This window comes from Jatropha curcas, chromosome 2, assembly GCF_041381405.1.
Source record: "Jatropha curcas cultivar XTBG-Jc1 chromosome 2, XTBG_Jcur_1.0, whole genome shotgun sequence".
NCBI lineage: Eukaryota > Viridiplantae > Streptophyta > Magnoliopsida > Malpighiales > Euphorbiaceae > Jatropha > Jatropha curcas.
The window spans coordinates 5,320,660-5,342,618 of NC_143152.1; the positions used below are offsets into that span (position 1 = coordinate 5,320,660).

At 31.8% G+C, this 21,959-nt stretch overlaps 4 protein-coding genes across 5 annotated transcripts; 2 read left to right on the plus strand and 2 right to left on the minus strand.

The window, feature by feature from the left end:
• The first annotated feature begins 1,084 nt into the window (after positions 1–1,084).
• LOC105635797 (nuclear transcription factor Y subunit A-10) lies at positions 1,085–4,796 on the plus strand. The gene is given in 7 exon segments (XM_089717224.1): positions 1,085–1,298; positions 1,868–2,141; positions 3,087–3,199; positions 3,303–3,371; positions 3,764–3,904; positions 4,020–4,365; positions 4,368–4,796. Coding segments are annotated over 6 exon segments (963 nt in total). The 5' UTR covers positions 1,085–1,298; positions 1,868–1,873; the 3' UTR covers positions 4,394–4,796.
• A 1,347-nt stretch (positions 4,797–6,143) lies between these two features.
• CP33 (chloroplast RNA-binding protein 33) lies at positions 6,144–10,101 on the plus strand. The gene is made up of 4 exons (XM_012218906.4): positions 6,144–6,688; positions 6,793–6,894; positions 9,282–9,590; positions 9,681–10,101. The coding sequence occupies exons 1-4, from the start codon at positions 6,266–6,268 to the stop codon at positions 9,804–9,806; spliced, it is 960 nt and encodes a 319-aa protein (XP_012074296.1). The 5' UTR covers positions 6,144–6,265; the 3' UTR covers positions 9,807–10,101.
• A 243-nt stretch (positions 10,102–10,344) lies between these two features.
• On the minus strand, positions 10,345–15,044 carry LOC105635799 (TatD related DNase). Of its 2 annotated transcripts, none has more exons than XR_005178582.1 (12): positions 14,920–15,044; positions 14,768–14,788; positions 14,557–14,657; positions 14,171–14,228; positions 13,996–14,039; positions 13,796–13,876; positions 13,007–13,077; positions 12,772–12,882; positions 12,327–12,409; positions 12,024–12,240; positions 10,897–11,035; positions 10,345–10,705 (listed from the first exon to the last, which is right to left on the minus strand). XR_005178582.1 is itself a non-coding variant. In XM_012218907.3 (12 exons), the coding sequence occupies exons 1-12, from the start codon at positions 14,939–14,941 to the stop codon at positions 10,636–10,638; spliced, it is 963 nt and encodes a 320-aa protein (XP_012074297.1). In that variant the 5' UTR covers positions 14,942–15,044; the 3' UTR covers positions 10,345–10,635. The 2 variants fall into 2 exon arrangements, 1 of the variants encoding a protein (XP_012074297.1); XM_012218907.3 differs by having other exon boundaries at positions 10,952–11,035.
• A 2,214-nt stretch (positions 15,045–17,258) lies between these two features.
• On the minus strand, positions 17,259–19,283 carry SYP122 (syntaxin of plants 122). Its single transcript, XM_012218909.4, has 2 exons — positions 18,394–19,283; positions 17,259–17,816 (listed from the first exon to the last, which is right to left on the minus strand). Exons 1-2 carry the CDS (start codon positions 18,944–18,946, stop codon positions 17,368–17,370), a joined length of 1,002 nt encoding a protein of 333 aa, XP_012074299.1. The 5' UTR covers positions 18,947–19,283; the 3' UTR covers positions 17,259–17,367.
• Between the last annotated feature and the right edge of the window lie 2,676 nt (positions 19,284–21,959).

Here is a 21,959-nt window from a genome sequence, read left to right on the forward strand (position 1 = left end):
ATAAATTTATCATATTGTTTTCCTTTACAATATCCCAGTGGAAGTATACAAAAGTCCTAAGCTACTTTAAATGTTTTATTAATTTGAAACTAAATGAAACTATTTGTATAATAATGAGAAAATTGAAAACATTTAGTGTTCAAATAGCTTAAACAAAACGCAAGATATAATATAGTAGTATGGTATGTTTTAATTCCTCTCCTCCACCCAAAAAAAAAAAAAAATTAAAAAGGACATCCTCAAGCTTTCTTCTGCTTTATAAAATAAAAGGAAAAGGAAAAAAAAAAGGTGATCACCACCCAGCATATGTATATATATTATTAATTTTACACATCAACAACCTTAGTGTTGAGCATGCAAAAACCACTTAACCTTTGTAAAGTAATTATCTGTAACCCACTTGTATTAATTTAGAAAAGCTAGACAGTTACAAGATTACCATATATAGATGGCAAGCAGTTACTCCATTCCAGCTGCTTGTACCCACAGCCATCAAGAACCCTATTTTTAGATCTTTTTTAAGTATAACAATAATAATAATAATCTAGCAGTAGGAGCCTCAACCTTGGACTACTAAAAAAATTGAGAGATTTGTTTTTCCTTTTTCAATTTTATATATTAAAATATTAAAGCAGCTGATTTGTACAAAACGACAACAAACGTCTCAAATCTGCATCCAAATCTATGGAAATTTAACAATTTTGTAAGTGGGAGAAGACTTAATATTAAAGAATAAGAAAATACATGTATTTATGCATGATACTATTGAGATGTTGAAAAGAAATTATATTTATATTAATATATGACATAATAATAGATTTATGATCGAATCTCTTTTTTCAATTTTCAAAAAATTTATGTCTTTATGTAAGTTTATAATATATCATATTCTTATTTATGAAATTTAAATATTATTATTATCATTTATGAAATTTGCATCTGAATTTAATCTTTTTTATATTTATTAGTTTATTAAGGAGCAACACTTAGTTACTGACAGGTGCTCGTAGTATATATTGTTTTTAACAATAATGTAATGTTATATAGTAACGCTATTGCATGTAGTACAAAAGACTGGCATGAAAGCTAAAGCTTATTGGTGGCTGGCCTGTAGTTCTATCACACTTGTATGCATTTACATTTCCCCTTCTCTGTCTCTCTCCCTCTCTCCTTCTCTGCCTTGTTCTTTTTGTTTTTGGTTGAAATTGAACCGACATGGCTCCTAACAAATGGGGTTTCTCACTTCCTCTGTTTCCGTAGGACTTTCTTGAAGCTGCTGCTTTCTCTGCTACCCTTACGTGAGTTCCCTCCCATCTTCCATCTGTTACTCTTTCTTTCAGCTTTCTCTCTTTTATCAGAAATCTGTTGTCTCACTATTATGTTAATTCTTTTCAATGTTTATTCCGATTTCTTAACTGAAGTATCTGGTCCTTTTGTCAGTGTCTTTTCACTCTAATACTTGGGTTTCTTCCATTTATCTTCTCTTTTTCCCCTGTATTCTAAATTCATCATTTGTTACTGTTTCTTTGTTTTAGTTTTAAATTTTAAATTTTTGTTTGGTTTTGTTTTATGCAAAATTGATTGTTGTAATAGAGTCTGATATTTAGCTATATTTGTTTTCTTTCTTTTTTTCTCTTTTCCAAGTTTTTATTTTTCTACTTGTTTTAGTTTTGTAATTTACTGTGGTTATTCAAACCCAGATCAATGAAATTGGTTGTTTTCCATTTTATGACTCATTTGATTTTGAAGCATACTTTCTTGAAGAAGAAAATTGCAGAATATTAGTTGGAATTTTGATTATATTGTACAGATTGCAGACATTAATTTGAACAATATCAAGAAATAGCCTATTGAAATCATTTTGAAGGTGTTAATGGCTGTGAAAACTCTGTTTTTCAAAGAAAATGATGGGATTGTTCATAATCCAATTGGGCAACTGTCATCAGTCCCATCAATACCTTGGTGGAGTAATCTTGGACCTCAATCTGCTTACGGTGAATCTTTTGGATCATTCAAGCTTTCATCAATGGAGCAATCAATTGGAGGAGATCAAGTTACTGCTATGAAGCAAGCTCGGCGCGGCACTGAGCAAGGGCTAGACATAGATAAAGGGAATACCACTCAGTTCACTATGTTTTCTGGTAATCTCTTCTTTAGTTGTCTGCAATTTTGTAAATTTTTTAAATATTGGTTACATTTTCAGTGGATTACAGAAATATAAGTTCTCTAAAGGCATAGAAACATGTTCTGCTATCTTCTTTGAGTTATTTTTAGGCTTGGTAGTATCTTGACTTGCAAAAGTCTAGTGTATTACATGTGCAAAAAAAGATTTGACAATAAATAGTGTCAAGTTTGGTAAAAAATAGAATTCTTCTATGCTTCTGTTTTGTATGATTTTTCCAATCTTTAGAGGAGTAAATTCTCTTGATATGAGAACAATGATATCATTGTATTGCATTTGGAAGGTCTAAGAGTTGAATCCAGTAAACTAGATTGTGCTATGATTTGGTAAATTTATTCATTAGTAGGAGGCAAAGCAGTTTATGGACTTTTTATCTCAGTCATAAGTATAAATTATTCACAGAGGGACCTGAACTCAAAAACGTAAATATTCTAGAGAGAACTTGTGGAGCTGAAATATGTAACAGGGCAACGCAAATGCTAGTACAAGGAATAAATAATACTATTAGTTTTGCTAGCGAATAAAACATGTTGTGACAAGAAAGAAAACACCTATATTATTCAATTCAAAGAGAACTCCTATACAAGAAAAGTGAATTTCATCAAATAATGTTCGATAGCGGAAAGAATGATCATAAACTAGCCTCGTGCATTCTTAGCTGGTTTCTAAAATGGATTTCTTTGTTTTGCCTGAAAGATTTTACATTTTTTCTGGCTGTTGGTTTCAGCTTGGGATGTTATTTGGAGGTTTATTTTAGCTTGCTTAGATCTTTAGGACGAGTGGTATAAGGTCATTGATACTTGAACTGTAACTTTGCATGGATTCATATATATTAAGCCGGCTCTTGTATAAAGGTTTAAAACTTTGCATGGATTCATATGTTGACCACTCATGTTTTATTCAGGTGACTGCAAAACCTCCAATGGTGGACAAAAGTCTCCTCAGACAGCAATGTCTCTGCAGAAAGCTCTGCCAGAACATTGTACTCATATTGACCTTGGATTCAGTCCGTCCATGGTATTCTTATTTTGGAATTAACAATTTCAATTTGTATAGTATTCCAAATTAGTTTTAACGCAGATGTCTAATGCTGCTTCTTGCTTCTGAAATAAACTTGCAGATCTATGCAAAATATCCTCATGTGGATCAATGTTATGGAGTATTTTCAACCTATGGACCTCAAATTTCTGTATATCTCCTTTCCTTTTTATTTTTTTTTTTTCCCTTTTCTAAGCCTTTGTTTTGAAATGGGAATATTTTTGAAGGAAAGAAAATATGTTAGTAAAATATTAAGGGAAAGGATTTTCCCTTGTTTGAAAAAGGTTGGAGAAATATCAAGGAAAAGAAAATATGCACTATTTTCTTTCAGGCTCACAAAATTAGAATCTTTCCAAATTAGAGAAAAAAAATGATCAATGAATTGAGAAAATTGCATTATTTAAAGTGAAATGGATTTCATTATTTTCCTTCATGCATTATTTTCTTTCCTCTCTTTTCCAAATAAAGCCTAAGTCTCCAACTCCTTGAAAATGTATGTTCTGCAACATTTATTCATTCATGTATCTATTAATTGTGATATAGGGGCGAATTATGCTGCCAATGAACATGACAACAGATGACGGGCCAATATTTGTCAATCCTAAGCAGTACCATGGAATCATCAGGCGCCGAAGGACCCGTGCAAAGGCTGTACTAGAGAATAAATCAACAAGAAAACGTAAGGTATGATCTATTAATTTGGCAACCAGATATAGTACTTGCAAAACAGAAAACTCCAGATCTAGGTTAAATGTTTTGGTCCATTTCTAATGGAGGTCCTTTTTTGTGTGTCCTATAGCCTTTTATGCATCTTTCACGTCATCTCCATGCAATGCGCCGGCCAAGGGGAAATGGTGGCCGTTTCTTGAACACAAAGAATTCCAATGGAACGGTTGAAATTGAGGCAAAGAATGCTGGTGGTGTTCAACTATCTCAGCCAGCCGGTTCTCAGAGTTCTGAAGTGTTGCAGTCTGATAGTTCAAAGGATCATGGTGGATCAAATCTTTCTGGGGCTGAAGTGACAAGCATGTATTCTAGGAGAAATTTTGATCACTTCTCAATCAACCATCTTGCGCCACCACTTCATTCCTTCTCAGTCATAATGGATACTGGGCATAATGTCGTTATGCCCAATAAGTGGGATATTGGAGCTGCTGCAACCTGAAAATTTAGCAATGGAGGTGTGGGATAATGGAGCTTAGTTCTTGTACTAGGCAGTAACCACTATATCCCACCCGTTAATGCAACCAAATTTAGTTTGGGGATCGACTCCACTATTTGGTTGCGGGCAAATCATTCTTGGCTCATTTGCATTAGGGTCACACAGTCATTCCATGCAATGCTAAATTCATGGAGGATTGGAGGTGAAAAACTTAATGCTATTAAAAAAAAAAAAGCTAAAAAAAATATTAAATAAATGGGTTCATTCCCATTGTGTAATGGTAATGTGAAAGTGTGATTGTGTGTTTGTGATGTTAATTATGCTGTAGCTTTGTGTTCTTGAAGTTCAACATTTGCTTTCTGTCATTATGACTTCTTCAAATAATGTATGCTGCTACTTTTATTTGTGTTATAACCATGTCTGTAATCATCATGTTTTCTCTCTTGTGTAATTTTATTTTTTGGCAACTTGGATCTTTGACAACTTGAAAATGAAAATTTAATTAGTATGAAACCTCCTAGGTTGTGGGAACTTTCTACTCTGCCTGAGCTGTCTTGCCGTATCTAAAATGGCTTCGAGGTGCAAATGATTTCATTCCTCTATAGTTACTCCATAAAGAAAATTTTTAAAGAATTGCGTGATTACATCTCAAAACTGAAATATTCAATCTATCAATATCACAACTTCACGAGAATTGAAATGCACGGCTAATAAAGTGTTGGTTGGGGTGGTAAATGATCTTAACTCCCGTAAGAATGAGAATCGAAATTCAATTTTCAGGAAACACATTTTTTTTCATGGTGAATATGCTCCCTTACTAGGGAGATGTACTTTTTCAATATTTAATTTCTTTTATTTGAGAAGGTATAGTAATTGAAAAAAAAAAAAAAAAAGGCCAAACCGTTTTATAAATTTATAATTGTATACAAATCTTTCAAAATAAATTATTTACCTTGAACTTTGAAAATTAATTGTAATTATACCCATTTAGTCAAAAAAAAAAAAACAATGTATTATATTTTATCATTTTATCCAATCACCGTACTCAAACTCAATTTTTTTAAATTGTATAAATTATGATGTAATTTTAATTAAATGGATTACAACTAACTTTTTACCGTCTTAAGAATTTAGGATTGTAAATAAATCAAATTAAATTTTATTGAAAAATCGAGTTCAAACTCAACTCATTTAGAAAGAGCTAAATGCAAACCTCATTCGGCTTATCTATATTTTAAACGAATCAAACTCAAATTTGAGCTCAATTCGCTTAGAATATATTATCTAAAAAAATAATTAGTTTACCATCTTCAATTCAAATTTGAGATTTTTTATAGATTTAGTTACTGTTATTAAATAAATTGTGAATTAATTTATGAGTCTTATTTCAAAATTGGCATTCGAATTGTTTATTAAACAAGTTGGATAAACAGTTTTGAATTTAGCTCTTTAAATTTATTGAATAAGTTCGGATGAGTTTTTTTTTTTTTAAAAAAAATAAAAAGGAAAAAAAAATCAAAATAGCTCGCTAATGATTGAAGGCACTTTAACCCTAAACGCAGTCTGACCACCAACCCCTAGAAAAAACATTTATTTCGTCTTGAAAGCCAATCCAAACCACAGTGTGGGCCACGTTTCACAACCCAACGAAACTTCCACCCAAACCCACATTGGCAGGAAGCCGCATTAACAAAAACTACGAATCCAGCCTTATCCACCAATATTCTTATTTCAAGATTTCTCCTTTTTCTTATTTTCCCCAAGCCCAAAATATCTTCATCCTCCCTCGATTTTGCCTTTGGTATATTTGGATAATTCTCAATAGTATTATCCCTTTTTATTGGTAAAAAAGATCTTCTTCCTGCAGAGTGTCAGCTCTCTTCATGGCTGCATCAACTGTTTCCTCTCCTTCTTCTCTGCTACACACCAAACACTCCATCACCACTCTACTTCCACTCCCTACCCGTCAATTAACAAAACCCTTTAAACCCCTAAAACTCCTCAAACTATATATCCAATTTCGCAATCCACTCTCTCTCTCCTCTTCTTCCCGATTTTGCCCATCTTTCTCTGCATTTGACAGCACTGAAGTATCCCAAGATGACCGTCAATCTGAAACTGAAGAATATGAGCAAGAACTCAAAGAAGAAGAACAAGAAGAAGAAGGAGAAGGAGAAGAAGAAGAACTGAAACCCTCAGAATCGAACGAAGAAGGGAGGCTGTTTGTAGGAAATTTGCCTTATTCAATGACTTCTTCACAATTAACTGAGGTTTTTCAAGAGGCTGGTCAAGTGGTCAATGTTCAGGTTTGAGTTTTTTGTGTTCAATTTTAGAGATTGATTCCTTTTAGGGTTTTCTTTTATTATTATTGCTTTAATTTTTTTTTTTTTGGATGGGTTTTGTGTTGTAGATTATCTATGATCGTGTCACTGACAGGAGCAGAGGGTTTGGGTTTGTTACAATGGCAAGTGTTGAGGATGCTAAAGAAGCAATTCGGATGTTTAATGGATCTGTAAGTTCTTTGTTATTTATTATGGTTTCAGCATTTGTGATGCAGGAGCATCCAAATTAAATCAGAATGTCAGTTTTCCTGCTCTAGTTAAGATTTCCGTAGTTTTTAAGTAGGAGGATCAAAATTCTTATTTTAGAATCGAAAATAGAATCAAATGGAGAATCAAAATGCTTATTTTTAGAATCAATACAATCCAATAGATCTAATATTCAGTATAACTTTTCAAATTAATTAAAAATAATACTCATACATTTATGCATATTTTTCCCATTAGTTTTATAAAAGATACTAAAAGTCTAATTGCGAACACTGTATTTACATAAATTTCAATTCAAAGTCATGTGCTAAACACAAAATGAGAACCTAATGAGTCGTGTAGTTGCCAAGTTCAAAATATCAAACTATTATGTTAAGATTTAAAAAAAAAAAAAAAAAAAAAAAAAAAAAAAAAAAAAAAAAAAAAAACATAGTAATCCATCAAGCCATTAAATTTTGTATCCAAATTCGTATTCATTTGTTATCATTTCCAAATTCAAGCCCTTCATCATCCTCTTCTTTTGATATAACTATGTACTCTTGCTCTTCTTCTACATTGACTTTACCACTTGTTTTGTTGGGTATGAGAATTATTGCACAATCAAATTGCATAAAAATTTTGATATTATAAGATTCAAATCGTCCAGCATGAAAATTGAGTTGAATTGAAGCATATGATTTGAATTGCGAATTATAAGATTTTGATAACATTGAAGATTCCTATATAGTAGGTTAGTTTTCCTTCTTTATTCACGATTCTTCTTTAATAGAATATTAACTAATTAAGAATACTTTTCAATATAAAATTAAGATTTCTCCTAACTAGTATAAATAGGGCAACTATCACAGTTTATGTATTGAATTTTAATTTTAGGAGGCGTTCAGTTGGTTGGTATAGAAGTGCTACAATCCTAATTACTGAATAGGTAGCCTAATTCCTACTTTCCCATGTGTTTCCATCTCAAAAGATGGGAAAGTTGAATTTCTATAAGAAATAACCTAATTTAAAAGTACTTTACTTTTCTGGAAAATTTTTATTATTACTCAAACATGATAAATTGACATTCCTAAATTACTTTTCTAGGAATCGATTTTCCTATTCGTAGGAAAGTTGAATTTTATAACTAAATGCCCCCTGAGTTTTATTTAAAACTAATTTTATATTGTTCCAACTGCAATCATATTATTCTAGCTATAATTGTTGAAAACTAATTGCCTAATCTCTACCACTACATCAATTTGGTTAAGTGGAAAATTATTCATATATTTATTTCTCTCAAATTGAATTCCAAGATATATATTTCTTGAAGATGTTTGGTTCAGTTAATTCATGTAGCGAGTAGTTGATTTGTACCGAACAACTAGAATTTTAATTAGCAGAAGTTTCAATTAGCTTTTTGGAGCCTTTTTCTATTAGCTACTTGCTGTTTGTATTGTATTGCATTTGTGTTTCATTAATCTTATAAAAATAATTACTAATACAACCTTTTTTTAAATTAATATTTTTATGTGATTTTATTTATAATTATTTAAAAATAATAAATATGTATTAAATACGATTATAAAAAATTTATTTAATATTTTTTTTTTATGTAACACAATAATATGTTCACTTTAGAAATTAAAAGAATATATATTATACATTGATAGTATATCAAAATAATTATATTTTTACTTATCATTTTGAATTTTAATGCTATCAACAACCATTATCAGCTAAGAGTAGCTAATAGTAACAACCAATGTCTTGGAAGATCACACTAATAGTAAGATTGCTTATATGCATATATTGTCATTATATTTTTGTCCACTACTTGAATTTGGCGAGAAAATATTTGAACTGTAATTGGATATGTTTGTGCTTTGTATGCATTTCGGTTCCATTTGGTTTGAATTGGAATTGAGGATAAATTCTTGGAATAATGTTCCTATTCAAAATGTTTTTGATGTTTTGTAGGAATATCTTGAATTTACCTTGAAAATGATCAATTTTTAAGAATGAACCTTAATATAATAAATAAATTCTATTTAGTTATTGAAGAAATTACTTGGAATAGAATTTTCTGAAATGAAACATCTGTTCTCATTCTCATTCCATTTCCGAGTAAAACAAATGTCCAGCTTGCCCTTTATTGACTTAAAGTTACTTTGTGCGAAGTGCTATCCTGGAGGATGGGGTAGCTGAGCATAAATCAACTCCCAGATCCTTCGCTGTAGGTCCAAATCCTGCACTGCATCTATTCATGTGCATGCAAGTGCGTGGGCTTACAAGTTACCATGTTGAGTGCTGTTAATTGAGTACCATATGCCAAGAAGAAAATGATAACTTTTAGTGGTTTTGTGGTAAACAGCAAATTGGAGGTCGAACTGTTAAGGTGAACATCCCGGAAGTGCCAAAGGGTGGTGAGAGGGAAGTAATGGGGCCAAGGATAAGGAGCACCTACAAGGGCTTTATAGACAGTCCGCACAAGATCTATGCTGGGAACCTAGGTTGGGGCCTCACATCTCAAGGTCTTAGAGATGCTTTTGCAAGCCAACCTGGCTTTTTAAGTGCCAAAGTCATCTATGAACGGGACACAGGAAGATCTCGAGGTTTTGGGTTTATCTCATTTGAGTCTGCTGAGAATGCGGAAGCTGCTCTAAATGCCATGAATGGAGTGGTAAGACTGAATTAGCTAGTGATTTTGCATATTTGAACCTGTTTTCTTTTTCTCCCAGTTTTTGAATTGTCTGTGTGATGACAAAACTAGGAGGTGGAAGGGCGGCCCTTGAGATTGAATTTGGCTGCAGAAAGAGCACGTTCTCCTCCATCTATGGAAACAAATTCAGAAGATAATCTAGAGAGCAGTGAATTGGTTTCTAGTATTGGCTCTTGAAGGAAAACACAATGGGTGCTTGAATATGCTACGAAATTGAGGATCGATAGACCTTTATGAGAAAACTTAGCTATCTACAGCCGCGCGGATGAGTTCTCAACTCCTGATGCTTCTTTGTTGTCAGAAAGCAGCAAAGTTAATTAAAATCCAATCCTTTGTTGTGCATTTTTGGAGTGATGTGACTCCAGATTGTAAAAGATTTTAAGAAATATGCGAGCCCTGAGTATTCTTAATGTGCAGAGAATTCTTTTTCTCGAACAATTTAGTAAATGAAGTTCCAATCTTATTTTCTCTATCTGCATTTATTGTACTATCTATTGGAAAATGTTGAATATTTCATTGATGGAAATTATTTATACGAAGTTAGGGCTGCAAGATGCTGGTTGTTCAAACCTTTAATTTAACCTAACAATATTCTCGATCAGTTAATTATGCTTTTGGTCTTCCATCAGGCCAAATTTCTGGTCTAAGCGAAGAATTATTGATTTTAAACAGTTACCGTTATTAGTTTCCATCCAGGGTTCAACTTCTCAGGGGGTCAATGGGAAAATTTCAAATTTATCATTGAATACAAAGTTCAATCTGTATACAAAGTTCTACCAGTGAAAATTATGGCACTCAATTATCAGGTGAGATGCCCCCAAAAATATAAAATCCATGAAAACCTTAGAGCCTGAAGTCAGGGCATTATCACGATTATAAGATTATATGTATTTTCATTACAATGCCATTTGAGAAAGCATCATTCATACTCCACAAATCATAAAAAGAATCCGAGGATCTCGCACTCGCTTAAGAAAATTCTCATAGTAGCAAAATCATCAGAATTTCACTGAGAATCATGGTGATCAGCAAGAAGAGCGTCTGCTGCAGAATCCAAGTCATGAGGAAAGAAAACCCTGCAATGCATAGGAAAAAAAAGAAACTAAAATATAAATGACTCGAGAAGTAAGCATATGCGCCAGGCATAGAGGCTTTAATTGGCAGAGCTACATGGAAAATGATTTTTATTCAATATTCCAGGACAAGTAAAGCTAAACAGCCAAGATAATGAAAATGGAAAATATTCAATTTTGAGAAGGTTCATTACTTTTGAGTTCTGTTTGGTTAGATGAATTGTGGTGGGAACTCCATTAAATGCTTACCCACAGGTATTATGGTAAATGGTCCTGCACATTTGATTCATGTCATTGATACCTTTACAGCCAGCCACAACCTCAAGAACTTGCCTGGAAAAAAAAGCCATATTTTTTCAATAAAAAGACGAGAAACTAACACGTAAACAAATGCATAAATGACAGGTAAATTTACTGCCACTACCAAAACAAACGTACACATGAAAACCATGATAAACACTCCCCAAATTATAGAAGCATGTTCCAATTTCTAAGTTTGATGGATCAGATGAATGTATTATCAACAGATTTATGGTTTCTGAAAGGCATGGCTATCACAGGAAAAAATAACATGCATGGACTTGGAAACATATACTAATCAAAGGCCAATCTTTACTAAACAACAAGCTTATATCAAAAGCAAAAGCAAGTTTGGATGGGTGTTTGGTAACCAGCATTTTGCATTTGGCTTCCAACCACTAGTTAAGGGTATTCAGCAAGTTATAGCAGTTGGAGCAGTGTTTCAAAATCCAACAATTGGCTGTTCTAAATTATAACTCAAATGCTAAAAGATAATATTTTCTAGCTATTAGCATTTGGTGCTTTGTTCTATTTGTTAATATACCAAATGATTTTAAAACTTTCTTTCTAAAATCTTTCATTACAAAAAGTCTTCAAAGTTTTTCTGACTAAACTTTGCTTTATATTGATATTGATCAGAGTGGATATTGGAAATAAGGATTCATATAGCTGACCCACTAGTTTGGGACTAAGGCTTAGTTATTACTGTTGTATTAGCATTTGGTACTTCAATTGATAACCATCAAAATCTAACCACTAACAACCAAAAGCAATAGCTGAACCAAATAGGCTCATATTATGCAAATACAAGTATTAAAATTTTTCATACATTTCATGTTAATGCAACTTTGATTGTTATAGAACCTTTCAATGCTATATTGTCACTCTCCATTCAAAGACGTTCTCCGACAGGCATGATTTCTATTGCAAAATTAATATAACAAGATAATCATTTTCGAGAATAAGATAAAGTCCAGAAACAAAAGGCCAGTAATATGCCACTGGACAAAAATTTCCTTACCGAACTAAACAAGGTTCATTCCTGCCTTTGACAATGCAGTTCTGATCATACTTCTCTTTCTTCTTTGATGGCCACAAAGAATTTACATAAGTAATCCCTGCATGAGTGTTCTTGATTTCACAATAGGGAGAATCTGTCTCAATCATCATTCTCTCAACAGGAATACCCTTGACGACATCAAGGTTCTCAGTTGTCTTCAATGAGCAACCATTTACACCTGTTTGGTATAACCTCAGTGAAGAACTTTACATTTATCCAGATAACAGAGATAACTTGAACTATAAAATGGTGGTTCTTTTCAACCTATATACATATTGTTGAATGAGAGAAGTTTATCGCAATCTTCTGCACTGCCAGTAAATGAATGAGTGACCCCAGCACTGAATCTGTAAAATTAGAAGAGAAAATTACATCCACATTTATTAACCTGTATGTGTCATCCAATACACACTATTATTCATGGGAGAAATGTAATTTTGAAGTTTGACACAAAATTTGTCTAGCATGAGAAAAGAACTGAGGGAGGGACCATTACATCTAAAGTTTTACATGTATGGTTTTCCCTAAATTGGAAATACATCCAAGAACCATAAATCTACAAATAAATGAGCCTTCTTTTCAACAGAGATGATAACAATGACACAAAACTACATAAATCATGTACACAAAACTACATGCCAGCAAAAAGACATTGATAACAAAGTAAAATGACTGTGTAGCCCGATTTAGCAGAAATTAAGAAACTCACTTTTCCTTGTTGCGCTCCACAATTTCACAGAAATCTTCAGCTGCTGCACGCATGTGTAGAAACATAGGCAGCTTTGTGACATGTGCTAATTCAAACTGCTTCTCAAAATATCTATAGTTTCCACATGACAACAATCGAGCGGAAAATCAGTTCAATTGACGAAAACAACCAATGAAATGACAAACAGATTGAGCTGCCAAGAAGCATTTACATCAGCAGTGAGCCAATGACTTACTTTTTTTGAATCTCTGGTGGGCAAAAGTGAAGCCTGTCATAATCCAGTCCACACTCACCAACTGCCACGACCTTATGTTGAACATCCAAATGTAAAGCACATCATAAATGATAATATAAAGTAACATGAAAACTCTTTAAGAATTTTTGAAGCATAAGAAAAATGTAGTAAACAGTTAAACACATAATGTTTGCATGAATGTCATGGTTAAACATGTATTGAAGTGTGGAAGATGTCAATGAAAAAATATGTAGATTTAAGATCCAAGATACTTTACTAGAACTTGGGTTTGTTCGACAAAAATAGATGTCTTAGTAGTTGTCAACTGTCCTAGTAACTGTTAGCTCTTTAACTAATGTTTCATCAAATGTTAAAGGGAGTAACATTCCATAATTCGTCCTTCACTCGAAACACTAGTATAAACGCGTACCCTACCGAACACTATAAATAATAGAGTTAGTGTTTTGACTAAAAGTTATGAAACGTTGTCAAACGGGGCCTTTGACTCCATAGAGCATAAACATTGTAGTATATGAATTTTATGTGCAATTTAACACATGAATTTTATGCGCAATGTAGCACATGAATATTATGTAGAATGAGTATCATATTCTTGTACAAAAGATAAACATAGCAATCAAATCAATAATGGTAGTATGGCAGAAAACTACTAACAACTATCCATTCAATTTCAAATGCACAAACTTTTTAAAGATATAAGGCACATGCATGTTTCACAGAATAATAATTATCATGGTTTAACATCATCTGAAGACCAATGAAGCATACCTTCCCTTTCTGAACTCCCTCTTGTGCCAATGACAAAAGAGCCTGAAAATGCTGCTCAGGATCTCCACTTTCTTCAAACTCCTGAATCATATAGAAATATTACATTCAAAAACATCCCCAATCAAACCACAAATGTGTGTATATCCACAACACACCAAAAATTATCAAAAGTGACAAACTTTAGAGGAACAAAGATCCACCTTGCACCTTGTAGGGTGGACCCCGACCGTGCAAAAGAGCCTTCCTGTAGCAAACAAGTAAAGTTGAAATGAATGAGCTTGTGTGTGTGTGTGTGTGTCTATATATCTATATATATACAATCAAAACTCAAAAGAACGAGAGAATGATGCAGATAACAAATAACAACAGACAAACCATCAGTCTCTGCAATCTCAAGAGCCTTCTTTGACTCCTCAAGAGATCCACCAGTTACCTGTTATGACAAGTCCGGGTATGGTTCTAAGAACACTACATGATTTTAACAAAAATTATGAAACATTCATTGTGAAATAGGGTTCAAGATAAACTCAATATTTTCCAACTATTTAAAATTTAGAAAACTAAGAAATCAGATTAACAATATATAGCATTAAATTGCACTACAATCTACTGAAACCTATTAGATATTTGATATGTAGGAAAGCAACCTCCCCAGGCTAATTAGTAGAAAAATAGCTTCAATTTGAGAAAGCATATCTCTTATACAGTGAACTAAAATTAAAAAACTCAAAGATTTGCAAAAGGGTATGAAAAAGAATTACAATTATTCTATCAACACCAGCACTCCATGCTCGACTAAGGACAGTGGCTATATCAGCTAAATGGCATTGCTTGCCGTTATAGATTCCTTTGAACATTCCATCTGCAAAAAAGAAAATACATTTCTTAATTTGAGCATACAGAGTGAAACAGATTAGATTTAGAAGAGATGCTCAATTCTAAATTAAGTGTCCGAAAAAATGTCTAACAGACCTGTGAAGTTAGCCGCTATATCTGCTTTGAGCAAAGACAAAACACAGAGAAAATGAAGCCATTAGCTATATAACTTTTTAGATTAGCTTCGAAGACAGAGAGAGAGAGAGAGAGTAAAAGACTGATTTTTGGAGTTCAAGTAACGAACTTGCCTATCATTCGTATTGACCCCATTGCTGAGCCAGAAAGATAAACGGGAGGTTGATTGCTTGTATTTCTAGAATTGATTCTTTTTCGAACAACAGAATGTCCAAATAATTGTAACAATTGCTATTAGGCCCAAAAACCTAATAGTATAAAGTTTGAAACTTTACACCCAAATCAGAATCTGGGCTTTGGATGGTTAGTTCTGTTATTACTCATTAGCCCAAAATTTCGTGCCTTTTCACCTCCAAGTTAATGTTTTTTTTCTCAATGATTTTTATTTGTTTGTTTCTTATACGTTTCTTTGAGATAATCAAAATTCCATTTTTATGTGCTTTTATTAGTTAAGTCCATTAATTATATATTTATTTTGTAAATCACTGGTTGGAACTCTATTATCAAGGACCACTTAATATGGTTTAGAGTTTAATCACAGTTAAACTCTTCGCTCCTCTTTACAGATGTATTTAGCAGAGATAAAATCCGAAAACTCTTTTCATATACACAGTCTGTATTGTCAACTGATCAATAAACCGTAGTTACCGTTAACAATATTTGAAACAATATTTGATATACATATTAGGTCTCAAAACTTCATTGACATGTGGCGTAGTGCAGCGTTCCTAAAGGGTGATGAATTTATAGAAGTTGCTGAAGTATCAAGAGGTTTTTTTTTTTTTTTTTTTTTTTTTTTCTCATTGAGCCTATATGTAATATCAACGTGTCGTCAAGTTAATAAGTTATGCCCATAAATGATAAATTCAATGGGTTAACCCAAACAAGAAAATGGGCTTTGGACGGTTTGTTGAAAAGCCCAAAATTTCCCGCCTTTCCGCTTCCCAATCAATAATACTTCTCCCAAATCCCAACTTCTGTTCTGTTTGTTGCTTAATTTATTGAGTAGGGATAGACTCTAAACAGGTTCAATTGAATTAAAAATAATAGAAGCGAGTTATGGTATATATATATATATATATAAGTTAATTGAAATTTTAGAATTATGCAACTTTTCATGAATCCAAAGTAAATTTGGCATTATAAAAAATAAAAGAAAGTAAAATTAATTGTTGTTAAATTTTAATAAATTATTTTAAAGTATGAATTAAGATCTTGAAATTTGAATTATTTTTACTGTTTAAAAGGTTTAAATGAAATTTTAGATGTAAAAATTAATATTTAAATAATTTAAATCTAATACATGGTAAAAAAAATTTGTATATGGGTATTGAAACTTTTAATTTGTTTTTATAATTTTATTCTTTTTATTTTATTAAAAATAATTGATAGAGTAAATGTCTTTTTGAATTAAAAAATAATAATACTAAATAAATGTAAGTTAATTTTTATTTCCAAAAAAATAAATACAAATTGTTTTAAAGGTAAAAGATCGTTTTAATTTTTTAAATCCACGGTTTATATTTATTTGTGTTAATCTAACGATGAATAAACACTTCTGTATGGATACAAAAAATTTTAATTCTCAACAGTTATTTCACCCCTCGCACGTGTTGCTTGTATATTCACAAGGGCTTTCCCTTGAAATAGTCAATGTGCTTGATATGAAAACCTATAACTGCCAAGAAAAAAAAAAAAAAAGGAAATGTCACAAATTCAGTTGACCAAATTAAGCATTTTGTTCTTTTTTTAAAAAAAATAAAAAATAAAAATTTAACGTGAACATTGGGCAATTACGTGTTTGTTTTCTGTGAACACGAGCTTCCTAAATCATATTCCAATTCCTTAATCCTTAATTAATGCCAATTGTAGTCATTGGAAGTCACCATCTTTGAACTAGAATTCTGATTCATGTGAATGAAAAGGTCACATTGCGTATTCTCAAAGTGATTACATGCACGTATGGACATTTTTTACATAGAAAAATAGCCGTCTAACCTGCCAACAAGATGGAACCGAACAATAATTTGGGTCCTTGTTTCAGATTTGTAGAGCGTCCATGACTACCAGATACATAAATTATTTTTAAATTATTGTAGTTTTACCGATGCCAGTCCAAATTAAAGAATTGAAATTCTTTCTCCTTAGTTAAAGGTTTAAGTTTAAAATTTATATTTTATAAAAGGTCTCTAGTTTGAAATAAAACTCGTAAAAAACAGTAAATGTATATACTGGTAAAACACGAACAATGTAAAATCAAACCTAACCACACGAAGACAATATAGTTAAGGGTATAACAAATACTTGCCAATTATTTATGTACTCCGAATTTAAAAAATCTAAACAATGGACATTCTCATTAAAAAAAAAAAAAAAAAAAAAAAAAAAAAAAAAAAAAGAAAAAGGATCCATTTATTTCTAGAGAAAGAAAAGAAAAATCAATCAAGAAATATTCAGACAAAAAAATCAATCAATCTCAAGTTTCAAACTAACAAGTATTCCAAAAAAAATAACATATATGCATATAATCACCATATATAAATCTATAAACATATGAAAACCTAAGCCTGCGGCGGCGGTGGAGGAGGAGGAGGTTGAATCTGAGGAGTAGCTGGTGCATTGCCGCCACCTCCTCCACCCCCTCCCCCATTGTTCTCCCATGGTCTGACAGTGAACAATACCACAAACAAGATTATAACCAGCAAAATAATGATAGCATAGCAAGTCCATTTCCGGGTGTTCTTCTGTAAAACTCTGGCCGTATTCAACTGCTGGGCTCCGGTGCGGACATAGGAATTAGCTCTCTGCATATTGCTTTCAATATCATCTAATTGCTCACCTTGAGCTTCCACCAATACTGACATGTCTAAAAACACTTGGTGTAACTCCTTGAGATTCTTCTCCATTTCCTTGACTGCATCATGCCTCTCTTGTATCTCATTAATTGTATCCAAAACCCTTCCTCTCCCTTGTTCTTGAATTGCTTTCTGGAGAAATGTCTCACTCTCACCTGCAATCCAAATAATTTCATATTTTCAATCAATCTATATAAAGTATCCATCAAATTCCATCATTTGGGTAACATTTCTTTGGCTACAGCAGGGGCAGCTCTCGTCTAGACAACTAAATTGGTGAAAATATTAATCATCGAATCCGTCTCCTTATAGAATTGAGTCATTTGGATAACATTTCGGCTACACAGCAGGGTATTCTAGACGACTAAATCGGTGAAAACATATTCTCATCAAGTCCTAATGCTTATAGAAATTGAGTAGACCAACTAAACCGTGATTGATTGGCAATTCAAGTTTAATTTTGAAGCAACTAAAAATTAGACTATTATAAATTTAATTTTCCAAAGTTTAATTTAATCAAATTGCATAAATACTCGAATCATTTATATTATGAAAATAAAATGATATATATTTATTATTTAATTATACTTCGTTTCAAAAAATTTCAATTCAATTTTATAAAAAGAAATAAAAAAAGTGAATTCTTCCACAATTTCTTTCTCCTAATAGAGCTGTAAGTCTCTAATTAAACAAAATGGAAGTCAAATTCGGAATCAAAAGTCAACTACAGACCTGTAGAGATCAAGCGATCTAGTGTTCTTTCATCGGGATTTTCACCGTTCACCGTAAAATACCTTCTCTGTACAGTCTCTCTATACTCCGACGATATCTTCTCCCTCAAACTATTGAAACTCTCCATCGAATCCTTCAATTTCTTTCTCAACCCGTTGACCACAGAAGTTCTAGTCCGATCCGATGAAGACCCCGGTCCACAGCCAGGCAGACTCCGATTAGCAGCGTTGGAACGGTCCAGCGCCTCTAACCTAACCTTGATGAACTTAGCCTTCTTCAACGCCTGTGCCACATCAGCATCCATTCGCGACCGCAAATCCTTGACGGCTTTAGCATTGTGTATAGTCTTGCTCTGTTCATGAGCAGATTGCAGAGACTGGTTGAGTCGCTCTAATTCTTTTAACTCGTCTTTAACAGACTCAACATCTTCAAAGAACTTATTGAGATTGACACCACCGGCGGACGGTGTTTCGGACATCTGGATAACGTGGTGGTCCGGCGACGCATCTTCGCTACGGAAGCGAGAAAAAGATCCAGAAAACAAATCATTCATTTTCCCGTTCCTTTACTTTCCCTGATAGTTTTTATTTCCTTTTGTTTTCTTTGTTTCTTTTGCTTTATAATGGATGGCAGGCTGCTAGATAGAAAGCGGCAGGTGAAGAATGGTCAAATGGGTTGCCAGATTCAACAGAAGAAGGGAAGAGGAGAGGGGAGTCAAATTGGTGACAAGTGGACAGTTTCTTTCTTTGGTTATAATTAAACGAAAAATATTTTCCGGGAAAGTGAGATTGGAAACATCTGGGAAAGTGAGGATCTTGAACCGAGTAAAGAAGGTTTTAAACGGAATGTTCTTTGGTTGATTTTTTGGTTAGAAATTAGAATTTGAAAAACGCGTCTATTATAGTTGTAGGTGTCAAAAGAATGCTAAAATAAAGAATTTTTTTTTCCATAATCATTCCTTGCTAAATATGCTAAAATGGAAGAGTTGGAAAATAAATAAATAAGTAATACACTCTCTACCTTAAAAAGATAATCCACTTTTTATTTTCACATAGGGTAAAAAAATAGTAATTATTATAATTAAAAAATAATTTATTAATATATAATTTTTTTATTATGTTCATATTAAATAATACTACATGAACAATTATTATATTTGAATAATAAGTAAGAATTAGGTTCTATTTATTTCCGTAAAATAATTTTCAGGAAAATATTTTTCACAATTTTCCGTTGTTTGGAGCGTTTAGAAAAATAAGTTAACGGAAAATATTTTCCTAATCAAATGAAAATTAAATCATTTTTTAAGAATAATAACTTTCTATTTTCAAGAGAGTAAAATATTTTCCAGATATTGATAAACCTTATAAATCATTTTTTTTAGCTATTAATCACCGTAGTCACTAGAACAGTTACCATATACCACCGACCACCACCACCGACAGCTTTTATAATTTATATTTTTTATTCTTCTCATATTTAACAATAAAACTTTTTAAATTATAAAATTTTTATTATTATTAATATTTTTATGGTCTTATGAGATAAAAACTTTAATATTTTTAACTAATTTTCAATATTATAACTAAATACCAAAAAATAAGTCATTTAAAAGATATTTTTCAAGGAAAATGTTTTTCATAAAAAATATTTTTCTGCAAATTATTTTATACAAACAAATGGAGCATTAATAAGGGTTATTGAAAATAAAATAAAATTTAATAAGAGCATAATAGATAATTTAATGATTAACTATAAAGTCAAAAAAGAAAGTGAATTATATTTCAGAACAAACCAAAAAGAAAAAATGAACTATTTTTTCAAACGAAGAGAGTATAAAAATTATAATTTTATCTTTATATTATATTAAAATTAACTATTTTATCTAATTTATGCAGTTGACAGTTGATTCTTAATTTACAGCTATACGGTGTAATTTCTTATCCAATTGCTGCATGTTTGGTAAGTTTTCTATCGCATATAAACGAGTCAAAATCAACACTGATTTAGCTATATTAGCTTACTGAAGTTATATTTTATTTAAACTGCATTAATCTCCGAAAAAAATATTATTAATAAAATTATCTAAAAATACTAACTTTCTATTAGATATTATTTAAAAATTTTAATTATATAATACATTAAAATAAAAATAATATACTCATCTTAAAAATTAAAAAAAACTTATTAGTACATCTAATACATAAAAAATAATATCTTTAATAGTCATTTTACATTTTAATAACAAAAACTATCAAAATTGTATCAAACACCAACATTAATCAGTTAATTGCTATCAACCACTTGTTATCAACAATCGCTATCAATTATTAATTAATATAAACAGTTAAACCAAATGGGGCCTTAGTCAATTTTGTATGCAGACGTGAGTAGATGATAAAGTTGTTTTAATACAAGAAGATTATATTAGATGACCTAAATATCATGAAAAAGCCAATTAATAAAGGTCTGATTGGTCTTTCTACCTCTCGTAAAAGATGTAAGGAATGAAAAATCTCGAGTTCAAATCTTTACTAATTTAGTGAATAAAAATTACTATTAATGAGTAACTTATAATATTATTCTAATTCATTAGTCCAACGGAATTCTTCCTTTTCTAATGCATTTTTGTCATAATGCAATAATGAATTTTAAGAACCGGTTTAATAAATTGGCCCACACTCCAGTCATTATTCCTTATCATTGACAGTGAGTTGTTTATCTACTACTACGGAACTTAGCCGCTGAGTTGCATTTATTTACTTGAATTTCATATACACGCACCCACGTAGGAGAGTGAAGCACACGCTCGAAAAGACCTTCAAATTCAATGCAATTACACAGTACCGGTATAGTTGGCCATTTCAAATTATGAAAATTTTTAAGGAAAAAAAAAATACAAAAATTATAGTTTAATATTACTATTTGAAACAACCTCGTGCTTCAAGCCCATTTTATACTTAATACCTCAATTGTTAGTATTGAAAAATTAGGTCAGTTGTTCAATTGCATGTTTTTGGACCTCTATTTTTTAAAAATTGAATTTTATTATGTAAACTAATTCAATGATACCCTCAAAATCATTAGCTCTTTTCTGTTAGTAAAAATGAAAATAATCACTTGAACCACATTTGAAATTTAAGAAATTCCTCAATACCTCCCCCTTTATGCAGTTCTCTTTGATTTTGTTTCTTGATTGGCCAACTAATCTCCGTAGCATTCCCTATCCCTTGTAAGCCACCAAAGACTAACTAAAAATAATCACGATCATGGAAATAAGAAAGGGAATGGAGGACCTTACTTATCATTGACAATGAAAACAACAATAAAATTAAACACGATTAGTAATTGCGATAAAGACTAACAAGATTAAGGGCATAAACTAATCAGCCGACTTGCGAACTGTTCGAAGTCAGTTCGAAAAGAGCATATATATATATATATATAATAGGATACTCGAACTTCGAACCGAGCTCGAATTTAAAATTTTTTCAATTGAACTGGAACCTCAAGTTGAGCTCGAATCAATCTCAAGTCTAAAATTTTTAAACTCATTGATTTTCGAA